The following is a 21,928-nucleotide window of genomic DNA, read 5'->3' on the forward strand; positions in this document are numbered from 1 at the left end:
GGCACCAGACAGTCATGTGGGGTGTGTGTGTGTGTGTGTGTGTGTGTGTGTGTGTGTGTGTGTGTGTATGTATTTATGCAATAAAAAATGAATGGACTTTGTATGTATGTTTACACATAAATACATAAATACTTGATACGTATGTATATATATGGTTTAGAGTAATAAACCTGGGACCCAAGTACCCATTACTAGGGAAGTTAACTTTATTTTTAATCCATTGTCATATTCTCATACTTTTTAAAGAAAAGCCTTTTTGTGTATTTTATTTTTACTTATGTATATGTGTGTGTATATGCGTGTGGGGGCCAGAGGAGGCCAGAAAAAGGCATTGGATACGCTGTAGCTGCACTTACAGGTTGTGAGCCACCGTGTGGGTGCTGGGAATTGAACCTGGATCTTCTGAAAAAGTAGCAACTGCTCTTAATGCCTGAGCCGTCTCTCCAACCTCATATTCTTACTTTTGTCTACCTACTATGTTGACTAGTGACAATTGTTCCCCCTTTGCTGCAGAGTTTTATTATTTTTAATTACAAATCTTTATACAGTGTTTTGATCGTGTTTTTCCCCTCTTCTAACTCCTCGAAGATTCTCCCCACTTCCCTGCCCACATTACATATTTTTCTTCTTTTCAAAAACTCCCAATAAAATGAAAATCAAAACAAGCAGAAGACTGATTGGCCACTTATTCCTGGGTATGGGGCCTGCCCTGGAGTGTGGATAATACGTACGTACATACATACATACGTACATACATACATACATATCCATCCACGACATTCAGTTGGAGAAAACTGATTTTTCCCGTTGCCAATTGGTATCAATTGCAGATAGCTTCTTGGTTAGTGGTAGGAGTCTGCTTCTCCATCTTTGTGCTGGGGGTACCTGTCTAGCTTGAATCTGTGCAGGCCCAGTGCGTGCTGCCACTGTGGGTTCATGTGTGCATTGATCCTGCTGAAGACACTGTTGGAGTGAGTGTCTTCACCTCTAGCTCTTACAGTCTTTCTGCCTCTTCCACATAGATCCCTGAGCCTTTAATGAAGGAAGGCTTTAAATGAAGACATCCCATTCAGGACTCTGCCAATTGTCCAGTTGTGGGTCTCTGTTAATTCCCATCTACTGCAAGAAGAAGCTTCTCTGATGTGGGTTGAGTAAGGTACTGATCTCTTGATAGCCTGCAGAGTACCTTCCTTACCCTGATGCTAGTCAGTGGGCGAGGCTTTTAGTTAGGCGCCAGCTGACCTTGTGCTTAGTGATTTCCAAGTGTTGTCTTCAGCGACAGAGCAATCAGGTTGTGATGAGCAAACAAGGAGAGCCTTGGCAGCTGCCTGTGATATTTTGGGGTGGGGTGGGAGTCTTTGGGATCCCTTTGGCCAGTGACTCAACCCATTCCTGTTTTATTTGTTGAAATAAGGTCTATCTTAGGCGGTCTCCCTATTATTTTATTGCTCTTCCCTTTGTGGGAAGGGGTTTCAAGATAAGGTTTCTCTGTGTAATCCTAGCTGTTCTGGAATTCACTTTGTGGTCCAGGCTGTCCTCAACTTGGAGATCCACCTGCTTCTGCTTCTGCTTCCTATGTGCTGAGATTAAAGGTATATGCTACTGCTGGAGAGATGGCTCAGTGTTTAAGAGCACTGACTGCTCTTCCAGAGATCCTGAGTTCAATTCCCAGGAACCACATGGTGACTTACAACCATCTGTAATGAGATCTGATGTCCTCTTCTGGTGTGTCTGAAGACAGCTACAGTGTACTCCAATATAGTAACTAAATAAATATTTTTTTTTTAAAAGTACATGCTAGGGGTTGGGGATTTAGCTCAGCGGTAGAGCGCTTGCCTAGCGAGCGCAAAGCCCTGGGTTCGATCCCCAGCTCCGAAAAAAAGAAAAGAGAAAAAAAAAAAAAAAAAAAAAGGACATGCTACCACTGGCCAGTCCCTTAATTTTTTATAGTAAACTCCATATCATATATCTTTCTGCTTTTATTAATACTAATAAAATAGAATTGAGTCTAGGGTACTTGTTGAGTAGACAAGCGGTCTACCACTAAGTTCTGATTTTTATTTTGAAACAGGATATGTGATACCTCAGTCTGGCCTTGAACTGTAGCCTAGGCGGGCCTTAAACTTGACATCTTTCTGTTTCTGAAATTACCAGCCTGTAAGACTAGACCAGTCTTAATTGTTTAGCTCTAGGGGTAAAACCAAAACCCTGAAAACCTAGGTGGTATATAAGGAAACGATGCTGCTGCTGCCATTGTTGGGTAGAAGTTCTGAAGGAAAGTAAAAGAATAATTTTTTTCTTTATTAACTTGAGTATTTCTTATTTACATTTTGATTATTATTCCCTTTCCCGGTTTCCGGGCCAACATCCCCCTCCCCTTCTATATGGGTGTTCCCCTCCCCATCCTCCCCCCATTACCGCCCTCCCCCCAACAATCACGTTCACTGGGGGTTCAGTCTTAGCAGGACCAAGGGCTTCCCCTTCCACTGGTGCTAAAAGAATAATTTGAATATAATTTTGGGCTTGTAGATTGGCTTCAGCTTCTGGATGGACTCTTCTATTATCTGACTGGTCTGTTTTATGGGCCAGCAGAGGCTTCAGTAGTAGGGTAGTCAATCTATAGGAATGGGCTACTCTTACCTTGTTTTAAGGTTACATTAAAGCTAGGTTGTTTTAGTCTAAATGTACAGTCTAGCTGGGCAGAAAGGAAAAGGCTCCACTGATGTGGGCAAAATTAAGATCTGGGTCAGGCAAACCACAACAGTTGGTGTGTTTCAGTTTTATTTTATTTTATTTTATTTTTTCGGAGCTGGGGACCGAACCCAGGGCCTTGCGCTTGCTAAACAAGCACTCTACCACTGAGCTAAATCCCCAACCCCCAGTTATATTTTTATATTAAGACCACTACTGCCCGAGCCTAGGGCCTTACAGATGCTAGGCTAGTGCTCTGCTGTTGAACTGGTGTTTGACTTGTATTTATTAGATAAGGTTTCGTGACAATGGGCATGTTGGCATTATATCACATCGATTGCACTCTGACCTAAATTACACGCTGCTTTCATTCATCTAACACACTGTGTTCCTGGTTACCTTCTTCTGATTACATGAGTTGCACAGTCTATGCCCCACTGTCTTCTTCCTGTTTGATTTCTTGGCTTACTTTGTTAGCTCAGCATCTCCTTTTTTTTTTTTTCTTTTAAAAAAAAAGGTACATGAATAGGAGGTGGGAGTCCTTTTCTTCTGGGGTATAGCCACCAAGATTCCCTGTGTTCCAGCAAATAACCCACCGCACCCTCCATGATGCAAACAATTCTAATTAAACTCAGTGTGTCACAAAACAGACAAAAAGTAGGAGGGAGATTGGGAAGAACAGCTTACTCACTGGGAGTGGGAGATAAGAGAGGACAGTGGAGTGAAAATGTCAGAGTAAGTGAATAAGTGTACAGAAATGGTGTTTGAGATTTGGTAGTTAAGCAGTATTATACCTGTAGTTTGGTATTTCTTGAGAAAGTGGAAGCCATTCTGTGGTCAGCTTCTGTTGTAGCCGTTCATAAGTCTTCATTTCAGTTGTGGTAATGACTTGTTTTCCCCTTCTGTGTTTTATTCCCCTGTGCTGGTGCTTACTGAGCTTTTTATAATTTCATTTATTTATGGTTATCAAATAATCCTTTTTCCCTTATAAGTCTTAACTATTTAACTGTTCTCCACTGTTGGTCTTATAAGGGTGGTAGCCAGCATTACAACCACAGACTGTAGTGACTCCAGAAAGTTCCCTGGGATAACTTTGTTAAAAAAAGTTAGTCTCCTGTGTGGTGTTTTCTTTTGGCAATTCTTTTGAGGGGTTTGATGATCCATGCAAAACCAAAACCCCCTTTGTGTTGGTACAGTGTCACTGGAGTGCTCATAACTCTTGAGACCACCAGTCTTCTATTATTTTTATTTACTTATTTTTAGTTTTGATACAGACTCGGGGCAGAGCAGACTGACATTCACCTCTGGTGTACTTCAGACACAGGACTTTGCATGAACCTGGGTAGCATGGTGTCTGATGAGCTGAGAGATTGAGGACAGATGAAGAAAGTTACATTTAGGTTACTTCCAAGCCAACCTGGGGAAGACTGGGATCATGGCAGCTCAAATCCATCACTTCTGACAAGTCTATTAGTATTCATTCATTCACTTTTTTCTTCATTTGTATTTCTTTGGCTAATTTTATTGGGGGAAGTTTCATCTATTTCTAGTCTTTTAGATATTAATTTTAGTTTGAAGGTATATTTTTGTTTTCTTTTTGCCTTTTGAATGTTTTTGTTTTTGTTTTGTGTAGTCCTGGCTGTCCTAGGACTTGCTCTGTAGACCAGGCTGGCCTTGAACAGAGAAATCTGCCTGCCTCTGTCTGGGGTTAAAGGTGAGCACCATTACCACCTGACTGGATGGTCTTTTTCTTATACTTCCTGTAATTGTTCTCTTATATTTCCTGTAATTGTTTTATGTGCATGTAAAATATTATCTCTTTAGGGATGTTGGGGGGGTACTGTGTGTGTGTGTGTGTGTGTGTGTGTGTGTGTGTGTGTGAGAGAGAGAGAGAGAGAGAGAGAGAGAGAGAGAGAGCGAGCGAGCGAGCGAGGAAGGCTGCATACACTTCTCTGCCTGTTTCCTCTAGGATTGTTATTTTATTTTTGAACTCAGGATAGCAGTTCCAGTAGCTTGAGGTAGGAGAGGAAATTGAGTAATGTAGCATAGCGCCTTTAATTAAGTTTCTTTTAATTTACCCCTCCTACTGCAGTCCTACAGGTACTGCCAGCCTGATCTGCCTTGATCCAGTTACCATTTGTCCTTCTGCCTTCTCGTGTTCTTTTTATACTAGTGTATTTTGGTCACTTTGTACTATAGTTCTTTTTGTTTTTGTTTTTGTTTTTTTAGTATAGTTCTTAATTTAATAAATAAATTTGAGAGTGAGTGAGTGTGTGTGTGTGTGTGTGTGTGTGTGTGTGTGTGTGTGTACGTGTACATGAGTGCAGCTGACTACAGAGGCAAGAAGAGGGCTTTGGATCCCATGAAGCTGGAATTACAGGTGGTTGTAAAGCACCCCACATGCTGGGTACCAAATTTCAGTCCTTTGGGTAATGAATGCTCTTAATTGCTGACTACCTCTTCAGCACTGTGAAGGTTGAATATAAAGGGTAATGCACGTGGAGATAGCACATTGCCTGATAGTAACTACTAGTAACCTTTAGGTAAGAGCTCATACTTGTAATTTCAAAGGCTGAGGCAGGTACATGGCCACAATGAGACCTATCTCAAACAAGAAAACAACAAAAAGTGGAAGCACATAGTATTCATGAGATGTGAGGCTGAGGTTCTCATTTTTAAAATCATAAAGTGTGCTTTCTCTGGTGTTCACCTGTCCTCATTCTCCTGTCGGGATGTTGAGTTTGTAACTTAGGTGTGCACTCTGTCTATTGTAATAGTGTTTCCATTCTAACATGGCCCTTGAAGGAAGAGGAAATGCAGAGGACTAGAGCTAGGCTAGCAGTCATGCTTTGTCCATTAGTTACTACCATGGCATTGAACTTGCTTTTATTCGTTTCTTCGGGAAGGGAAGCGTTGGTGTCAGTCATTTGAGTGTAATGATCATGTGGTACTTATTTCCAAACAAGTCACCAGTTTCAAGTCTTTCTTCATGTGTATGCAATTGGTGTGCACCTGATTGAGCTGGGAAGAGTTGAGGGTAGACACAGCTATTGAGTCAAGGACTGTAACTTAGAGCGCATGCTCCAGGCAGGTTAGGTCTCTACTCTTGTGATGGATTACTGTGATGTGAATGTGAATGGTTCAGCTTGTGCAGTCTAAATTTGTTTTTCCTTATGGTAAAATTGAAAGGATGAGCTTGGAGCTCTCCTTGTTGGGTATGCTTCATGTACTCATCTGCTGGCGCTTCCAAATTCATAGCACCTGAAGCTGCTAATGACTAGATGTCACCTGTCCATCACTTGCATGCCAGACTGTTGGATTATTACTAAAACACCTCTTTACTTTGCAATTAAGGAAATTGATGCTTATAGGGAGTTTTAGTCACTTAAATCCCTATTCAAAAAAGTTTCACACTACTAATTATTAAAGGAATTGTCAAATAGGGACTACAACTGGGTTTGGGCCCAGGACCCCTCTCCCTGCCCCGTACACACTTTGTAATATTTCCTCCTAGTCCATCAGAGATTGGCAGATCTGGGATTGCTGTGATGTTACCAGGAAAGCTGTAGTAGTGAGGGCAGGGCCTGGGAAACAAAGTTGATGTTGTAGCATTGCTCACAGCCACAGGATGAGAGGTGAGTAGATACATCAGACTAGTTCCTTTTTCTTTTTTAAAATATATTTATTTTATATATGTGTGTACACTGTCACCATCTTCAGACACACCAGAAGAGGGCATCAGAACCTATTACAGATAGTTGTGAGCCACCATGTGGTTGCTGGGAATTGAACTCTGAAAGAACAGTCAGTGTTCTTAACCTCTGTAGCCCTACAGTTTCTTTTTCTGTCTATTTTGATCTTTAATTTGGTGTTTGACTTCGGTATTCATTATATTCCTCATTAATAAATAGTTCAGCTCCATATTACATTCTAGCCATTAATTTATCAAGGCAAAAAAATATAGACTATGAGGTCATCAGTGTTGAGTTTCTGTTCTGGGAGGGATAAAGTGATTTCCTTTTACTGGCTGGCTACCCAGAAGTATTTAGTAGACATGATGAAGAGATGAGAGGAGAGCAGGATGTATGATAGTTCTTTCCTCTTTTCAAAATCATAACATACTCAGTACAGTCTCAAGACATACAGCAATACCTCAGATATTTGCAGACTAGAAAGCCATGTGTCTCAGTTAGGGTTTTACTGCTGTAAGCAGACACCGTATCAAAGGGAACTCTTATAACAGACAACATGTAATTGGGGCTGGCTTACAGGTTCAGAGGTTCAGTCCAGTATCATCAAGGAGGGGAGCATGGCAGCCTCCCGGCAGGAGCTCATAGTTCTACATCTTCATCTGAAGGCTCCTGTGAGGAGGCTCACTTACTTCCAGGCAGCTAGGGCGAGGGTCTTAAAGCCACCCACACCCACAGTGACACACCTACTCCAACAAGTCCACACCTCCTAATAGTGCCACTCCCGGGACCAAGCATATACAAACCATCACACCATGAAACCATACAGATAGTTTTAGGTTTTTTGTTTGTTTTTTATCTAAAAGATGTAAAGGAAGGGGTAGAAAGGTAAGAGTACCTGAGTTCAGTCCCAGCATCCACTATTTGTGTGTTTCACCAGCTCCAGGAGGAATCAGTATCTCTGCCTTTGGTGGGCACCGCATTCATGTGCACATAACCCACACACAAGCATGCGCACGCATATAGTTTTTAAAGGATTAAAGTTTATAATTCTGGAACCATTCCAGATCAACAAGGACATGCAAGGTCTGTAATAAAAATGCCTATAGGTTTGTCCCTGGTAACGTGTACATTCGTCGTGGACTGACAGTGGAAAAGGCTTTGTGTCTGTCGGTTCATTTAGGTCCAGCAGTGATAGGTGCCGCAGTACCTACCCATCTGACGAGGAGGAAAAGGAGGCTCAGAAAATGTTACGTTCTCAGAGTTAGACAAAATGAATGGCAAAGCTGGGGTTCTAGTGTGGATAATGTGGCTGTAGATAGGAGTTGAGCCAGTATATCCCACGTAGTATTGGAAAACTGGCGTTGTTGATAGAAGTCAGGTTTTTAGTCAAGCATATCTGTCAGCATGGCACTGGGATGGTTGAGGCTCATCTGACCTCGACTACCTAATCTTTTTGAGGCCAGCTTAGACTACAAGAGACCTTGGCTCCAAAAAAAGCTACTGCTTTTACAAAATGACAAATACTATGAAAAATGTGATTTCCGTAGATATATAATTACTGTCAAATGCAGTAAACATTTCCAGTGTTTATTTTACATTTCAGTAACTTAACATCCCTATAGATGATCACAGGTATGTAAACCAGCAGTAAGTAACGTGTACAGGTCACACTTGAGGTTACTGTTTTGAGTCTATATTAGTGCCAGGAAAGCCATGTGCTAAGAAATTTTACTCACTTCAAATGAAGATTGAAAGAGAAGTCAGTTCTTTGTGGGATGAAAATAGTAAACAGATATAATGGGCTTGGAGGGCTAATACTCATTTCTAGAAGAGACAGTATAAATGCCTGTTCGCATTGCAAGTTGGTGACAGTTTGAATATTTAAAACCTTATACCAGGTTTTAAGCACACCAGGATTTTGTGAACTGACAAAAAATTGATGTGATGGAGATCTTAAAATTTCATCACATTAGAGAAAACAGCTGCGGGAAACACTTAGCCAAATAACATTAGGACTGTGACACATTGATAGTATTGCTGACATGTGATAGCCTTTATAGAATTATTGAAAAGGCTTGAGTTTTTGTACCTAGTTGTTCGGTTTCACGGCTTTTTCCTTTCTTTTACAACTTTCCACTGTTGGTACAGCAGCTTACAAAGCCTGGGATCCCTAAAGTACATTGAACATTGTATTTGACCCATATGATGATCTAAAACCAGGGTACCCTTTGCATTTGAACTGACCATATCTTTCTCTTCCCTTACTTGCCAATGATATTTAATCTCTTTGACCTGCTAGTTAGTGGCTTTCACTGCTTACTCAACAACTGAGGTGTACTTTTAGCTTGACATCTGAGGCCTTCATGGTCACTGCAGTATACCACCCAAATTCTAAATCACCTCCACTTTCAGGGATTATGATCTTGTAGATCACACAGCACCGTCCTATGGTTTTATTCTTTCTTAAGGTCTGCCCTTGTGAAATGCACTTACATACTGTGGCCTTTCAAGGGAGGCTGCGGATTTTGGCTGAAGAGATGTGTTAGATTATTTTGAGAATGGCCATCTTTATTAAGGTAGTCCTTTTGTCCAAATGAGTCACTTTGCCTTTACCTTTTTTTTTTTTTTTTTTTTACAAAACCACCCTTTTTTTTTATGATTTACTATTTAAATTTTATATGCATTGGTATTTTGCCTCCATGAATGTCTGTGTGAGGGTGTTGGATCCCTGGAACTTGAGTTGTACATGGTTGTAAGCTGCCATGTGGGTGCTGGAATTTGAACCTGGACTTTCTGGAAGAACAGCTAATGCAGTATTCTTTACCCCTGAATCATCTCTCCAGCCTTGGATACATTTGTTTTTGAGACAGGGCTTCACAGAGTGGCACAGACTGATTGATCTCAGAATGGCTGACCAGCATAGACTGGCTTGGAACCTTGAGTCTTGTTTTAGCCTCCCAAGTCTTTCAGTTACAGTTGTGAGCCACCATGCCCCTTTAAATAAGTTTGTTTTTAAACATTATATAAATGTAACACAGTTCAATCATCAGTACTCTGTAGGAAGCAAACTTAAAAATAAGTTTGTGTTTAGCTGCATGTTGTGGTATGTAATTTTAATCCCAGCATGCAGGATGCAGAAGTAGACAGACACATCTTCCAGTCCAGCCAGGGTTACCCTGTCTCTAGATAGATAGATAGATAGATAGATAGATAGATAGATAGATAGATAGATAGATAGATAGATTACCCTGTCGATAGATAGATAGATAGATAGATAGATAGATAGATAGATAGATAGATAGATAGATGGCTGGAAAGATGATTTTTTGGCAGCTCTGCCAGACAACCTTGGTTTGGTTCCCAGCACCCACTCTGCCATCTGTAATTGTAGTTCTAGTGGATCTGATGTAGCTGTTGCAAACATGCAGTTCACATACATATGGTACATATACATATGTGCAGGCAAAACAATTGTACACATAAATCTAAAAGCATTAGTTGGATAATTTGTATCTCAGTGCTAATTGTGGTTAAGTCTTTGCCTGGTAACTGTAGTCTGAGTTATCTTTAGACTTAAAAATCTTTTGTTTTAGTCACTTAAATTCTTGACCATGTAATATTTGATTAATTGGTAGATCATGAGCTTAATACAGAGACTCAAGATTATATCCTTTCTGAAAAATGCAGTTTTATTTTTGGAGGCTGTTAGACTATAGATGTCTCAACACTATCAAGATTTGTTTTTTAGTATTTCTTTAGACTCATAATGCCATGACTTTTATTCCTAAGATACAACGTTGTTCTGGTTTAATCTGAAAGCTGAAAGGGACTCTGACTATATGGACTTGAGTTTCCCTAACACTGTGGCCTTTGAGACTGTGTCCTCTGTAAACTGCCCAGAGTCACTATGAACCAGAGTCACCATAGGACCAAGGATCTGTCTATACATGGCTTCTTGTGGCTCACTTTTCTGCCTAGTGCATTCTGTCTAGTGCATTGTTAGCAAGTCTATCCCCCCTATTTCCTCTCTTCAGAACCATAGAGCCCCACTGTCTGCACAGCACTGTGATTTGAAGCTAATCAGGGAGAACATGCTCTTTGGTGATTATGCTCTGTTTGAAGACCTAAATTGGTAATGAGAACATGTTAAGAATGACTTTATTAAGTAGTTGACTACATGTAAATTTTAGGGCCTTAGTCTATATAAATGTTTACATTTATTCAATTACTAAGTTCATAATTTATGGTTAAGCACCATGGCCATTGGTAATCTACTTGTGAGCAAAATCAAACATAGTTGATGCCAAATTATTTCTCTGTGTTTTTATGTTTGTTTATGGGTATGGGGGTGGCATGAATGTCAAGAGAACTCATAGGATCCTTCTACCATGTGGATACCCAGGGATTGAAGTCAGGTTTATAGACTTGGCAGTGAACACATTTACCTACCAAGCTATCTGACCAGCCTCTTTACTTATTTTTAAAATGGTGTCTGTCTTTGTTAGTGTGTGTGTTTATTGTGTTTATGCATGTGATGGTGTGTGTACCCATACCTGTTTAACCCAGTCTCAAAGCTAACTGGCTCATGAGCTTTTGAATGGTTCTTCTATTTCATCCTGGAAATACTGGAGTCAAAGATGCTTGCACCATGTCTGACTTTTCTGTGAGTTTCAGGGATAGAACTTTGAACATCAGGTTTGGGTTTGTAGTACCTGGCCCATGAATAATTTTTATGGATGCAGAGAATAAAGCTTTGAACATTTTACAGGCTGCTTTTTTTTAATTTTAAGTATGCTTTAAATTGAGTGGTTATTTTTAGTTTGAAGTCTTTTAGCACACCCATCACTTGTCATGGGTCAGTTTAAAGCTGATAGTTCAGCTGGGAGACTAATTCGAGTTCTATTTAAGACATACAAGGCAAAGCTGTAGGTTGATGTCTAGACCTGAAGAGTCTAAATTATATAAACATATTAGAAATGGAAGCAGAGAGATGGCTGAGCATTTAAGAGCTCTAGCTACTGTTCTTCCAGAGGACCCTGGTTCAATCCCCAGCTTTCATATGGCTTACAATAACAGCCAGTCTGACCTTTAGTAAGCATTGCACTCTGGGATACACAGATAAATGTGCAGGCAAAGCACTCATACATATAAGAATAAATCTTCAAAAATTGTTTTAAACCTGATAACCAAATATAGTTGACGTGTGTGGGGGGTGGTGTTCGCACACTCTGTGTTCTAGCATTTGCTTTAGCTTCTAATGCCTTTCTTTGGTTATTAAGATCAGTTTATAGCAGGCTGAGGAAAGAGCAAGGGGAAAGGTGGTAAATACTTTCAAGTATTCCCAGGCTCCTTTTTCATAGTTTTTAGGTGACTATTAGGCTTTACCGAAAAGAAGACTGAAGTTCAGGTCAGTGTCTACCTTCTTTCATTATTGCCTGCTGAGAATTCAAACAGCTGTTCTTTCAAGCAAGGAGTCTTACATGAAGTTACCAAGGACCTCTGTATTGCTGGCTTGATCACTTAAAAAATGACTTTTTTTATTTTTTACCGTTTCCATGTAGTTGTTAAACTTGTCAGAGTACAGCTTTAAACCTCTTCCAGTTCTACCTCAGTAACACAGAGCGTGTCTTTAGTGTTGGTGGACCTGGGAGTAGAACATGCAGCTCTGTGCATGCAGCTTTGTGCGTGCTGGACATACGCTTTACTCTTGACTTACGCTTTACTCTTGACTTACGCCATCAGCTCTTATATAAATGTCGGATCGTTGAACTATGCATATTCTTTGATGATTTAAAAAAATGTGCAAATAGGAGGGTAATGTACATTTTATAACATCACTTTTAAATTTGAGAAACCTTTTTGTTATGAAGAGGTAGAGTAGCCTGATTCTGCTAGAGGTTGCTCTGTAGTGTGTCATGTGAAATCAACTGTTCTCATTTGTTGGATCAAATTTGTTTATGGCATTGTTGTCGTGGTTATATTTAAAAACTTAAAATTCTACTTTACATTATTTTCCATTAGGAAACCACCCCTACCACTAATCCCCCACCTGCGGAAGAGGAAAAAACAGAGTCTAATCAGGAGGTTGCTAATCCAGAGCACTATATTAAACACCCTCTACAGAACAGGTAAACTTTCTGCTGAGTAGTTTTCTGACTTAGGTAGTAAGGGTGTGGTGAACAAGATGGGTTTACAGAGAAAGAAAAGTTAGGTATGACTGGTTTCAGATATGCTCAGTTGTCAGCCTGTAGAGGATTATTATTAAAGCAGAAGGAACACCACTAAAGGCACAGGAAAGAGTGGAGGGCTGTGGGGACCAGGAACATGGCTCATTCAAGTTTCAAATGTATGTTTACAAATAACAATTTATCTTACTTTTTTGTGTTAGTTATTTTTTAGATTTGTTTTTATGTGTATGGGTGGTGTTTGGCCTGCATCTATGATTGTGTACCCGTATGTGTACAGTGACTGTGGAGGCCAGAAGAGAGCATTAGATCCTCTGGAACTAGTTATATAGATAATTTTCTGAACCACCATGTAGGTGTTGGGAATTGTATATGGGTTGTCTGCAAGAGTAGCCAGAGCTCGCTCTTTCTGAGTCACCTGTCCAGCCCCTCTTACTTTTAATTACATTTACATTGTCGTATAACAAAATCTATTTTTGTCTTTAAAAAATAGGCATTTTAGAGCCTGGTGTGGCAGCACGTGCCTTTAATCCTAGCACTGAGGGAGGCAGTGGTCTTTGAGTTAAAGGCCAGCTTGGTCTGTAAAGAGAGTTATTTAAGCGCTTGCCTAGCAAGTGCAAGGCCCTGGACTCGGTCCTCAGCTCTGAAAAAAAAAAAAAAAAAGAGAGAGTGAGTTATTTATTTTTGTGTCTATGCGTATAAACAATGTGAAGGTTTCATGTGTCATAGCACAAACTTGAGGTCACAGGACAAACCAAAGCTGGCTTTTGCACGGGTTCTAGTAGTCCAAACTCAAAGTTAACCAGGCTCCCACTGCAAGTGCTTTTGCCTGTCCTGTGGTGTTTATTTGGTTCCATTTTCCTCTTTTAAGCTAAAATTAGTTTATTAAATAAGTGGCTAGCACTACCCTGGCTAATCCTCAGCACCACTGTACCTCTCCAAGTCTGACTACCTTAGTGCCTTAAGTAAGTAGAACCCGTGTGTGTGTGTGTGTGTGTGTGTGTGTGTGTGTGTGTGTCATATAGCCTCATGTTCTTAGACTTTGTCCTTGTTATACCATGTTAGATTAATTTGATTAATTTCCCATTGTATGTCAGTTCTACATTTTACACCATTTTCCTACTAATGGGCACTTGTACTTTTTGACTGGTAAATAATTCAGCCATGAATGTGGGTGAACAACTGTTTATATGCTGGCTTTTATTTTCAGGTGGGCACTCTGGTTTTTTAAAAATGATAAAAGCAAAACTTGGCAAGCAAACCTTCGGTTGATCTCTAAGTTTGATACTGTTGAAGACTTTTGGGCGTAAGTAATTTTAAGATACTTAGACTTTTAAGTTGTATACTTTTTTTTTTTATCTTACATCATTCACAAAATGAAAGATGAGTATCTCCTCACAAATGTTTGAGTTGGTAATTATGCTTCACATCATGCATTGATGAGTATATAAAAAAGCCCACCACCCTTACAAACAGCAAACATATTCATTATAGTCAACCTTTAGGTACGATTACTCTGTATTCTTCATCTTCCCATGAAATTCCTCTTTTATTATCCTAGAATTTGATAGCTTTTTTTGGTTTTCCTTCTCTTGTGCAGTTGACTAAATAAATATATTTGTGTCATACTGAGTACTAGAGAGACTTATTAAACAGTCCCGTTTCTGCAAACAGTTTTTAGTATAATATTTGGAATTTCCCTGTTCAGGGTATCAAAAATTGAAGTTAACTAAAATCAACTTTCAGAGATTAAAACTCAGAGGAATATCAAGGTAATGATAGTATCTGTGATCTTAGTTCATTAATTTTATTGTAATTTATCAAAGAGTAATCAATGTTTTTTAGGTTTTTAGTTTAGGAAGAAGTTAACTTGGATCATAAATTTTTCAAGACAGAATATAAACAAAAGTTTGTTCCGAGAAGTGTGTGTGTGTTTGAGACAGGATGTAACTGAATTGTTGGTGATATCCTGGCATTCTAGAACTTGGGATCTGCCGCCGCTTTTACCTACTAAGGCATAGCAGGTAAACACTGCCCATGCCTAAGATGTTTTGAAATTGCTTATCGTAAAACAGTAGTTTTTGTTTTGTTTTGTTTTTTCCAAGGATCAAATTCAGGACCTTGAACGTGATAGGCAAGTGCTGTACCATTGAGAGGCATCCTGGCTCATCCAAAGTTGATTTGTCTTGAATTTTTTAGAGAACATACAGGGAAATACTGTTTGAGAATATGAGAGGCAAAAGTTGAAGGAGAGTTTTGAGTTACCTTGAAGTTACTATTCTGTGTTCATATTAGGCTCATACATGCTGAATTTAGGGCTTAGCTTTTTTTTTTTTTTTGGTTCTTTTTTTTCGGAGCTGGGGACCGAACCCAGGGCCTTGAGCTTCCTAGGCAAGCGCTCTACCACTGAGCTAAATCCCCAACCCCAGGGCTTAGCATTTTCATATAATTCTGAGTCTATATTTTTCTCACATAGACTAGATTGTAGTGGTTAAATTCATAGCTATATATTTTTTTAAGGACACAATCCGTATTCAGTGTTTCCAGTGCCTGTACAGATATTTGCTTATTATAACATATTTGGTATTCATTGAATCATTGAAAAAGGCAACATATAGAAAGAATAAAACTGCTGAATTCACTTTTTTCTAACATTGTTTTGTTTTTCATGAAACATTTCAGCTTTTCTAGAATGAATAGAGGTAGCTGTCTAAATTGGACTTCTTGAAAGGATCAAGTGGTTTTGTACTCTCAATATTTTACTCTCAATGTTTTACTATAAGACTTTTTAATAACTCTGAAGCGTTCTTTACACACAAATTAGTTCTCCAGTCTCTTGCAAAGGAAAAAGAAAGGGTTTGAACCCCATGTCCACTCACAATGTGCCCTTAGTCTGCACTGCTTGGCCTCTACCTGTTTATCCAAGCTTGGCTCCAGGACTCTGATGGGGCACAGCCCTACCCTCTGGTTAGTGTGAGCAAAAGCCCTGGGAACTGGGACTGAGAGATTGGGTAGGACCATTTACCTTTCTGGACAGATTAGGCCACTTCCTGCTTTCTCACTCTTTTTTATAGATTTTTATAGAAACAATTCTTTAGTCCTTTTGCTTTAGTCCATGTAATCCTAAGATTCTTAAGGTTTGGGAACAGTCATTAGATACCGTATGCTATCTTATTTAAGGTGGATTATACTGTGTAATGTGGTAAGAAAGATGTAGAATTCTTTTCAAAATTGTCTGAAATATTCTAGACAAAGTAAGCACAGGAAAACTGGCCTCATGTAATGCTGTTCAAGGTTTGTAACTAAGATAAACTCTGCTCTCTGGAGGTGGGCAAATAGTCATCAATGTGTAATTCAGTTTTACTGCAAGAGATAAGTGATACAGCCTTCTTCTGCCTTTAAGAAGTGGATGCGAAATATCTATCTCAAAAACCATTCCATGGTTTAAGTATTTGGGAAATAGCACAGGAACACACACAGATCCACCTGTTGGTATAGCCTGTGATGCTAGCATGTGCCTGAGCTCCCCACACTCCGGTGCTGACTGATAGGAACCATTTCGAGTTGGAGAACCACTGCTGTGTTCACACTTGGACACTTGCAGAGGTGATGATGTTGATTGGGCCACACAGTACTGATGGTTTGTTTTAATTTTCTTAAGCACACATGGACGCATTGAATTAACAAATGATATTTTTGCTAGACTAGTCATTTGGGATAGTTGTTTGTATTAGTTTACATTATAAATTCTTTGAATGTAATCATTATTTAGACCCGTTTTGTTCATTTCAGAAATTAACTACGTAGAATGAAAAAAGAAAAACAAATCTACATACTTTTATGTTTTTTTTGTATTTTCCAAATGTGTGTGTATGTCTGTGTAAGCACCCAAACCCTGCATTACATATTATGTTTTTAATTATTATTTTCTTTTACCTAGTCTATACAACCATATCCAGTTGTCTAGTAATTTAATGCCTGGCTGTGACTACTCACTTTTTAAGGTATGCCTAATCGATGATTGTTTATATTTATTACAGGACCAGACCATTCAGGTATTTGTAAAAACTGGCCACAAATTCAGGCAGTTGACTTTACCAGGCTTGAATACAGTGCTCTGTGGTATGACTTAGTTACTCATGGGAACATCCTGGGATTGACTTTGAGCCTTGCTAATTCTGTGCAGCCCTTCCTGGATATACTTGAATAGACTGACTTCGTCAGCTAATTTTAAACCCATGAGATATTTATAAACAGACCTTTGTCAGGTGCCTAGGATAGGACATTAATTAGCTCATATTACATAGTTTCTAATGGAGCTTCTAAAAGGTTTCTGCTGGGGAACTTTCAGAACCTTTAGGTGACATGAAGCCATGCAGTTGATGTCACTGACCTTGAGAGTTCAGTGAGGCGGTGGGACACTGTAGTTACGTGCCTCTGGCATGTAGTCCTTGTGTATGTTTAAAAGCTGTGCCAATGGCAGGGTACAGGGAATGAAAGAAAGGTTGTCAATGTTCCTTGCTGATTCTAATGTTGTGTCTCAAACTAAGTAACACTATTGTCTAATGCTGTGTTCTTATCCTGCAGGATGGTATTGAGCCTATGTGGGAAGATGAGAAAAACAAACGGGGAGGACGATGGCTAATTACATTGAACAAGCAGCAGAGACGAAGTGACCTCGATCGCTTTTGGCTAGAGACAGTAAGGCCTTAAAATGAAAAAACAGCTGTAGGATGTAGTCTCCTTTCTCTTACTAAAAGCACCTGTTCTAAAGAAGGCCTTGGGCTCATGTGGGATCACATACACTAAAAACAGAACAAAATAGAAATTAGTGTGGTCCTTGTGGAAGGATGGTATGTAAATTCCTGAAGCATTTTGGTTTTTTGACATAATTGGAAGGTATGTTAAGGAAAACAAGCCAGACTTAGGAAGAGTAATATGGTATGTCTTCTCTCATATGTGGAGTGTAGGTTTTAAATACATATGTATGTTTGCTTACATAATCTATATGTAGGACAGAGAAGACATGTACTAGGAAGTAGAAGGTGGCCCAGATGGGATAAGACAAAGAGAAGCACTGAGGAGATGGTGAATCGGATATGGCAGGGAGCCTGAGGATAGGTTAGGAGAGCATGAGTCTGTAAATGCCATGATGAAACCCACACCTCTATACTAACCTGAAATACAGAGTGGAAATACATTTAAATAGGAGGGAGGTTCTTAGTGTGTATAGGTGTGACCTTTCCTGTTGAATAACAGTCACCAGCCTGAGCTAAGCTGGTGATGCAGCTCAGGATCCTGCTGCCTCAAACCTTTTGATTGCTGGGATTATAGGCATGTGCTATTTGGCAAATAATTTTTATCCATCCTGTGCATATCATATACATATGATGAATGATCCAGTAAATCATTTCTATCATTCTACGAGTCAGATAAAAAATGGGACAGCAGCAGGTGAATCTCTATGAGTTGAGGCCAGCCTGGTCTATAGAGAGTACCAAGTCAGCCAGGGATAGACAAAGAAACCCTGTCTCAAAACCAAAAAAAAAAAAAGTGGCTGACATTAACTTTACCTCTACCATCAGGTTTCCCCTCTTATTTCATTCACTAATCAAAAATAATAGGATTTTATCCTTTGTGATTAATGTAAAGTTTTTATAACCCATTTATAGCACTGCTGTAATGAAAAATTATTAAAAATTGAAATTAGTGGAGCAAGTAATAAAATTATTGGTTAATATTATTTAAAACTAAATGTGTTGTGATACACTTTAGCACTTTGGTTTTATGAGCTACACTATGAAATCATAGGCATATTCTGTGGTCAGGTTCTAGATCATAATTTTGGGACTGAAGTTCCAAGTTAATGCCCCCCCCCCCCCTTTTTAACCACTCTACTCGATACCTGATTTACAGTTAGCACTTATTAAGTGAATAAGTACTTATATGGATCAGTAGCTTTTTTTTTCTTTTTAAAGATTTCTTTTTTAAATTTTATTGACAAGTACACTGTAGCAATCTTTAGACATAACAGAAGAGGGCATTTGATCCCATTACACATGGCTGTGAGCCACCATGTGGTTGCTGGGAATTGAACTCAGAACCTCTGGAAGAGCAGCCAGTGCTCTTAACCACTGAGCCATCTCTCCAGCCCGATCAGTAACATTTTAAAGCAAAGATTTAATCATGTTTTGGAGGAGAGTATGAGTAACCATTTTGGAAGGCCATAGGTGTCCCTCAGCCTTTGTAATGCTGCAAACCTTTAAACAGTTGCTTGTATTGTGGTGACCCTTAACCATAAAGTTGTTTTTGTTGCTACTTCATAACAAATTTTGCTACTGTTCTGAATTGTAATATAAATACCTGTGTTTTCCAATGGTCTTAGGCAGCCCCTTTAGAAAGATCATTCAACCCCCACAAGGGGTGTGACCTCCATGTTGGGTGCTGCTGCCAAAGGAAAAGGGCCATTTCAGTTTTGTAGGCTGAGGAAAACTGTGATGGATTGTGGAGCTGAGTGTATTTAATGCCACTGAACTCTACCTCAAAACTGTTAGAAGATGGCAGTTATGGACACATAAATATGTTTGTCATTGTGATAATTATTTGTCAACAACCTAAGCTGCTGAGCAGATGGATATTCATGAGATCACTTTTATGTGTGCCCAATTTGCAGAAAGAGTTAAAACAATTGAATTTTATTTTATTTTTTAAGCCAAGGGAAAAATAATATAAACAAGTAAAATATAGACATTTTAAAAGTTGGTTCTTGGAGCTGGATGGCTCAATAGTTAAGAGCACTGACTGCTTTTAACCAAAGGAGATGATTGATGGTCAGTTCTCAGTACCCATATGGCAGCTCACAACTGTCTGTAATTTGAGTTCCAGGTAACCTGACACCCTCACACAGACACACATGCAGGCAGAATACCAGTATACACAACAAGAAACACATTAGGCTTTGTTGTTTTTTATTTATTTTTTTAAAAGTCATTTTGTAGGGCTGGAGAGATGGCTCAGTGGTTAAGAGCACCGACTGCTCTTCCAGAGGTCCTGAGTTCAATTCCCAGTAACCACATGGTGGCTCACAACCATCTGAAGACAGCGACAATGTACTCATATATACTAAATAAATGAAATATTTAAAAAAAAAAAAAGTCATTTTGTAAACTGCTCTGTGATTCTTTAGGTAAGGGTGCTTGTTTCCAAGTCTGACTACCTGAGTTTAATTCCCAGAACCCACTGCTCTCTTACCTCCATTGGTTTGCCACAACATGTGTGTCCTGTCTTCACAACAAAACGCAGTCAGATCTTACTCATTTGCTTTCTTGTGTCTAGATCAGGATAGCTTCAGACTTGCCAATGCTGCCTCTTCCTGACCAATGTCAGATGTCAGTTGTTGATTAGAATTAGTTTAGTTTTATAACTATCCCTAAGAGTCCTGCGCTTTCTTCTTAGTTGTTGATGATCTATATAGTCAATGTAATTTGCTATTTTTGTTTTATTTTTAGCTGCTGTGCCTTATTGGAGAATCTTTTGATGACTACAGTGATGACGTGTGTGGAGCTGTTGTCAATGTTAGAGCTAAAGGTGATAAGATAGCAATATGGACGACTGAATGTGAAAACAGAGATGCAGTCACACACATAGGGTGCGTTGTGCTCCCCTCCTTGCTTCCTTGACTATTTATTAACTAAATGTAGACGTCCTTTACATACATAGCTTTAGACAGTTGGATTTATAAACTTTTTATTTTCTTCATAAATGTTTTCCTGGGGGCTGGGGATTTAGCTCAGTGGTAGAGCGCTTACCTAGGAAGCGCAAGGCCCTGGGTTCGGTCCCCAGCTCCGAAAAAAAAAAGAACCAAAAAAAAAAAAATGTTTTCCTGGACACAAGTTTGGATCCTGTTAACGTTGAATGTGTTTGTCTTTTCTATTGCTGTAACATGGCTTTGCACTGGTGGTGCATGCACTGTCTAGGACAGCTTCCTCCCATACTTAGAGCCCATGTGTTTATAAGTTTCTCTGTTGAAAATTTTATTTTTTATAATTCATACACATAAGTTTTGCTAGAAGTCTCTTTGATTACATGAAAATTAGTAAAAAGCAAAATGAAGTTTGATTCTAAGTGGAATTTGCAATGAGTCATTGTTGACTTGTCATTTTTCATCTTTTAGTATTAACATTGACCTGTTAGCAGTGTTGTATTTCTTCAAAAAACAGAAATTGCTACAGAACTTTTTGTGTCAGTATTAGATGTTTTGAAGTTTTATAACTACCTAGAAGAGGCTTGTGCTTTCTAAGTTGTTGATGATCTGTATACATCTTAACTTCAGTTTTCCAAGGAAAAAGTTTTTCAATGCTTCCAGCTGACACAGTTTAACTTCTTGTTGCTGTGTGCGCGCACACGCACGCACGCACGCGCGCACACACACACACACACACACACACACGTACATTTTTTAATAGTAAAGAGTATTTTTAAAAAAACTGTTACAATGTCATTTCATACTAATTGCCTTAAAAAAAAAACAAAAACAAAAAAACTTTGGAAGAAGTATGATTCTGCCAGGGGTAAAACTGTGGAAATGGCACTTTTGTTTTAGTTTTACTGTTTGTTTTTTGAATGTTCTGTATTATTTCTTTCTAAGATTAAAAATTAAGTTCTCTGCTCTTTTCTCAGGTTTTTGTCGGTCTTATTTTATACCCACTTACAATCTAGCCACACAGCTTTCATTTTTATAGCTTTTGTTGTTTCTTCTCAACCTTTAGATGTGTTTCATTCCCTGAAGATTAGACTGTTAACACCTCGACATCCCTCCACCCACCCACCCACTTGAAGCAGGGTCTCTGTGTACCTAGCCCTGGCTCTATCAGAACTCACGCTGTAAACCAGAGATGTGCCTGCCTCTGCTTCCCAAGTGCTGTGATTAAAGGCGCGCACCACAATGCCCAGCCCCCTTTTGGCCTTTTAAGGAGAGATTTCTCTAATACTGCAGATGAGCTTTAGACCCTCTGAATTGTAGTTGATAGTCATATACCTAAGCCCTGTTTAGTACACATCACATTTTATTTTTAAAGTAGTCACAACTAATTTGAAAATTGGTTTGTGAAGTTGATACATAAGGCAAAATAGAATTCATATGTAAATAGAATTTTTATTTTACTTTTTGAGATAGGATCTTGCTATGTTAACCAAGCAATTGCTGTGAGCCCGTGAGCTGATTCTGATTTGCCCGTTTCTGTTTGGTATAATCGTACCTTTTTATTAGTAGTAATAATAAAGACAAACCTGGTGGGATTCCAGTTGTCTGTAACATGATTAAAGTATAGTTGTGAAAGTAAAGACTAATTTTTAATTTTG

General features: G+C 39.1%; 1 protein-coding gene and 1 long non-coding RNA gene across 3 annotated transcripts in view; one reads left to right on the forward strand and one right to left on the reverse strand.

Moving 5' to 3' along the window:
- Positions 1–21,928, forward strand: part of Eif4e (eukaryotic translation initiation factor 4E) — a 32,594-nt gene that overhangs the window by 8,705 nt on the left and 1,961 nt on the right. For both annotated transcript variants that reach the window (XM_087614607.1, NM_053974.2), the window contains 5 exon segments: positions 12,405–12,511; positions 13,779–13,874; positions 16,509–16,572; positions 17,156–17,269; positions 20,077–20,216. In XM_087614607.1, coding sequence (XP_087470733.1) covers positions 12,405–12,511; positions 13,779–13,874; positions 16,509–16,572; positions 17,156–17,269; positions 20,077–20,216 — 521 coding nt within the window.
- Positions 14,466–20,415, reverse strand: LOC147996580 (uncharacterized). The gene is made up of 2 exons (XR_015677064.1): positions 19,643–20,415; positions 14,466–18,631 (listed from the first exon to the last, which is right to left on the reverse strand). It is a non-coding gene; the product is annotated as an uncharacterized LOC147996580 (long non-coding RNA).

This window comes from Rattus norvegicus, chromosome 2, assembly GCF_021556685.1.
Source record: "Rattus norvegicus strain SHRSP/BbbUtx chromosome 2, alternate assembly SHRSP_T2T, whole genome shotgun sequence".
In the NCBI taxonomy this organism is placed as follows: Eukaryota; Metazoa; Chordata; class Mammalia; order Rodentia; family Muridae; genus Rattus; species Rattus norvegicus.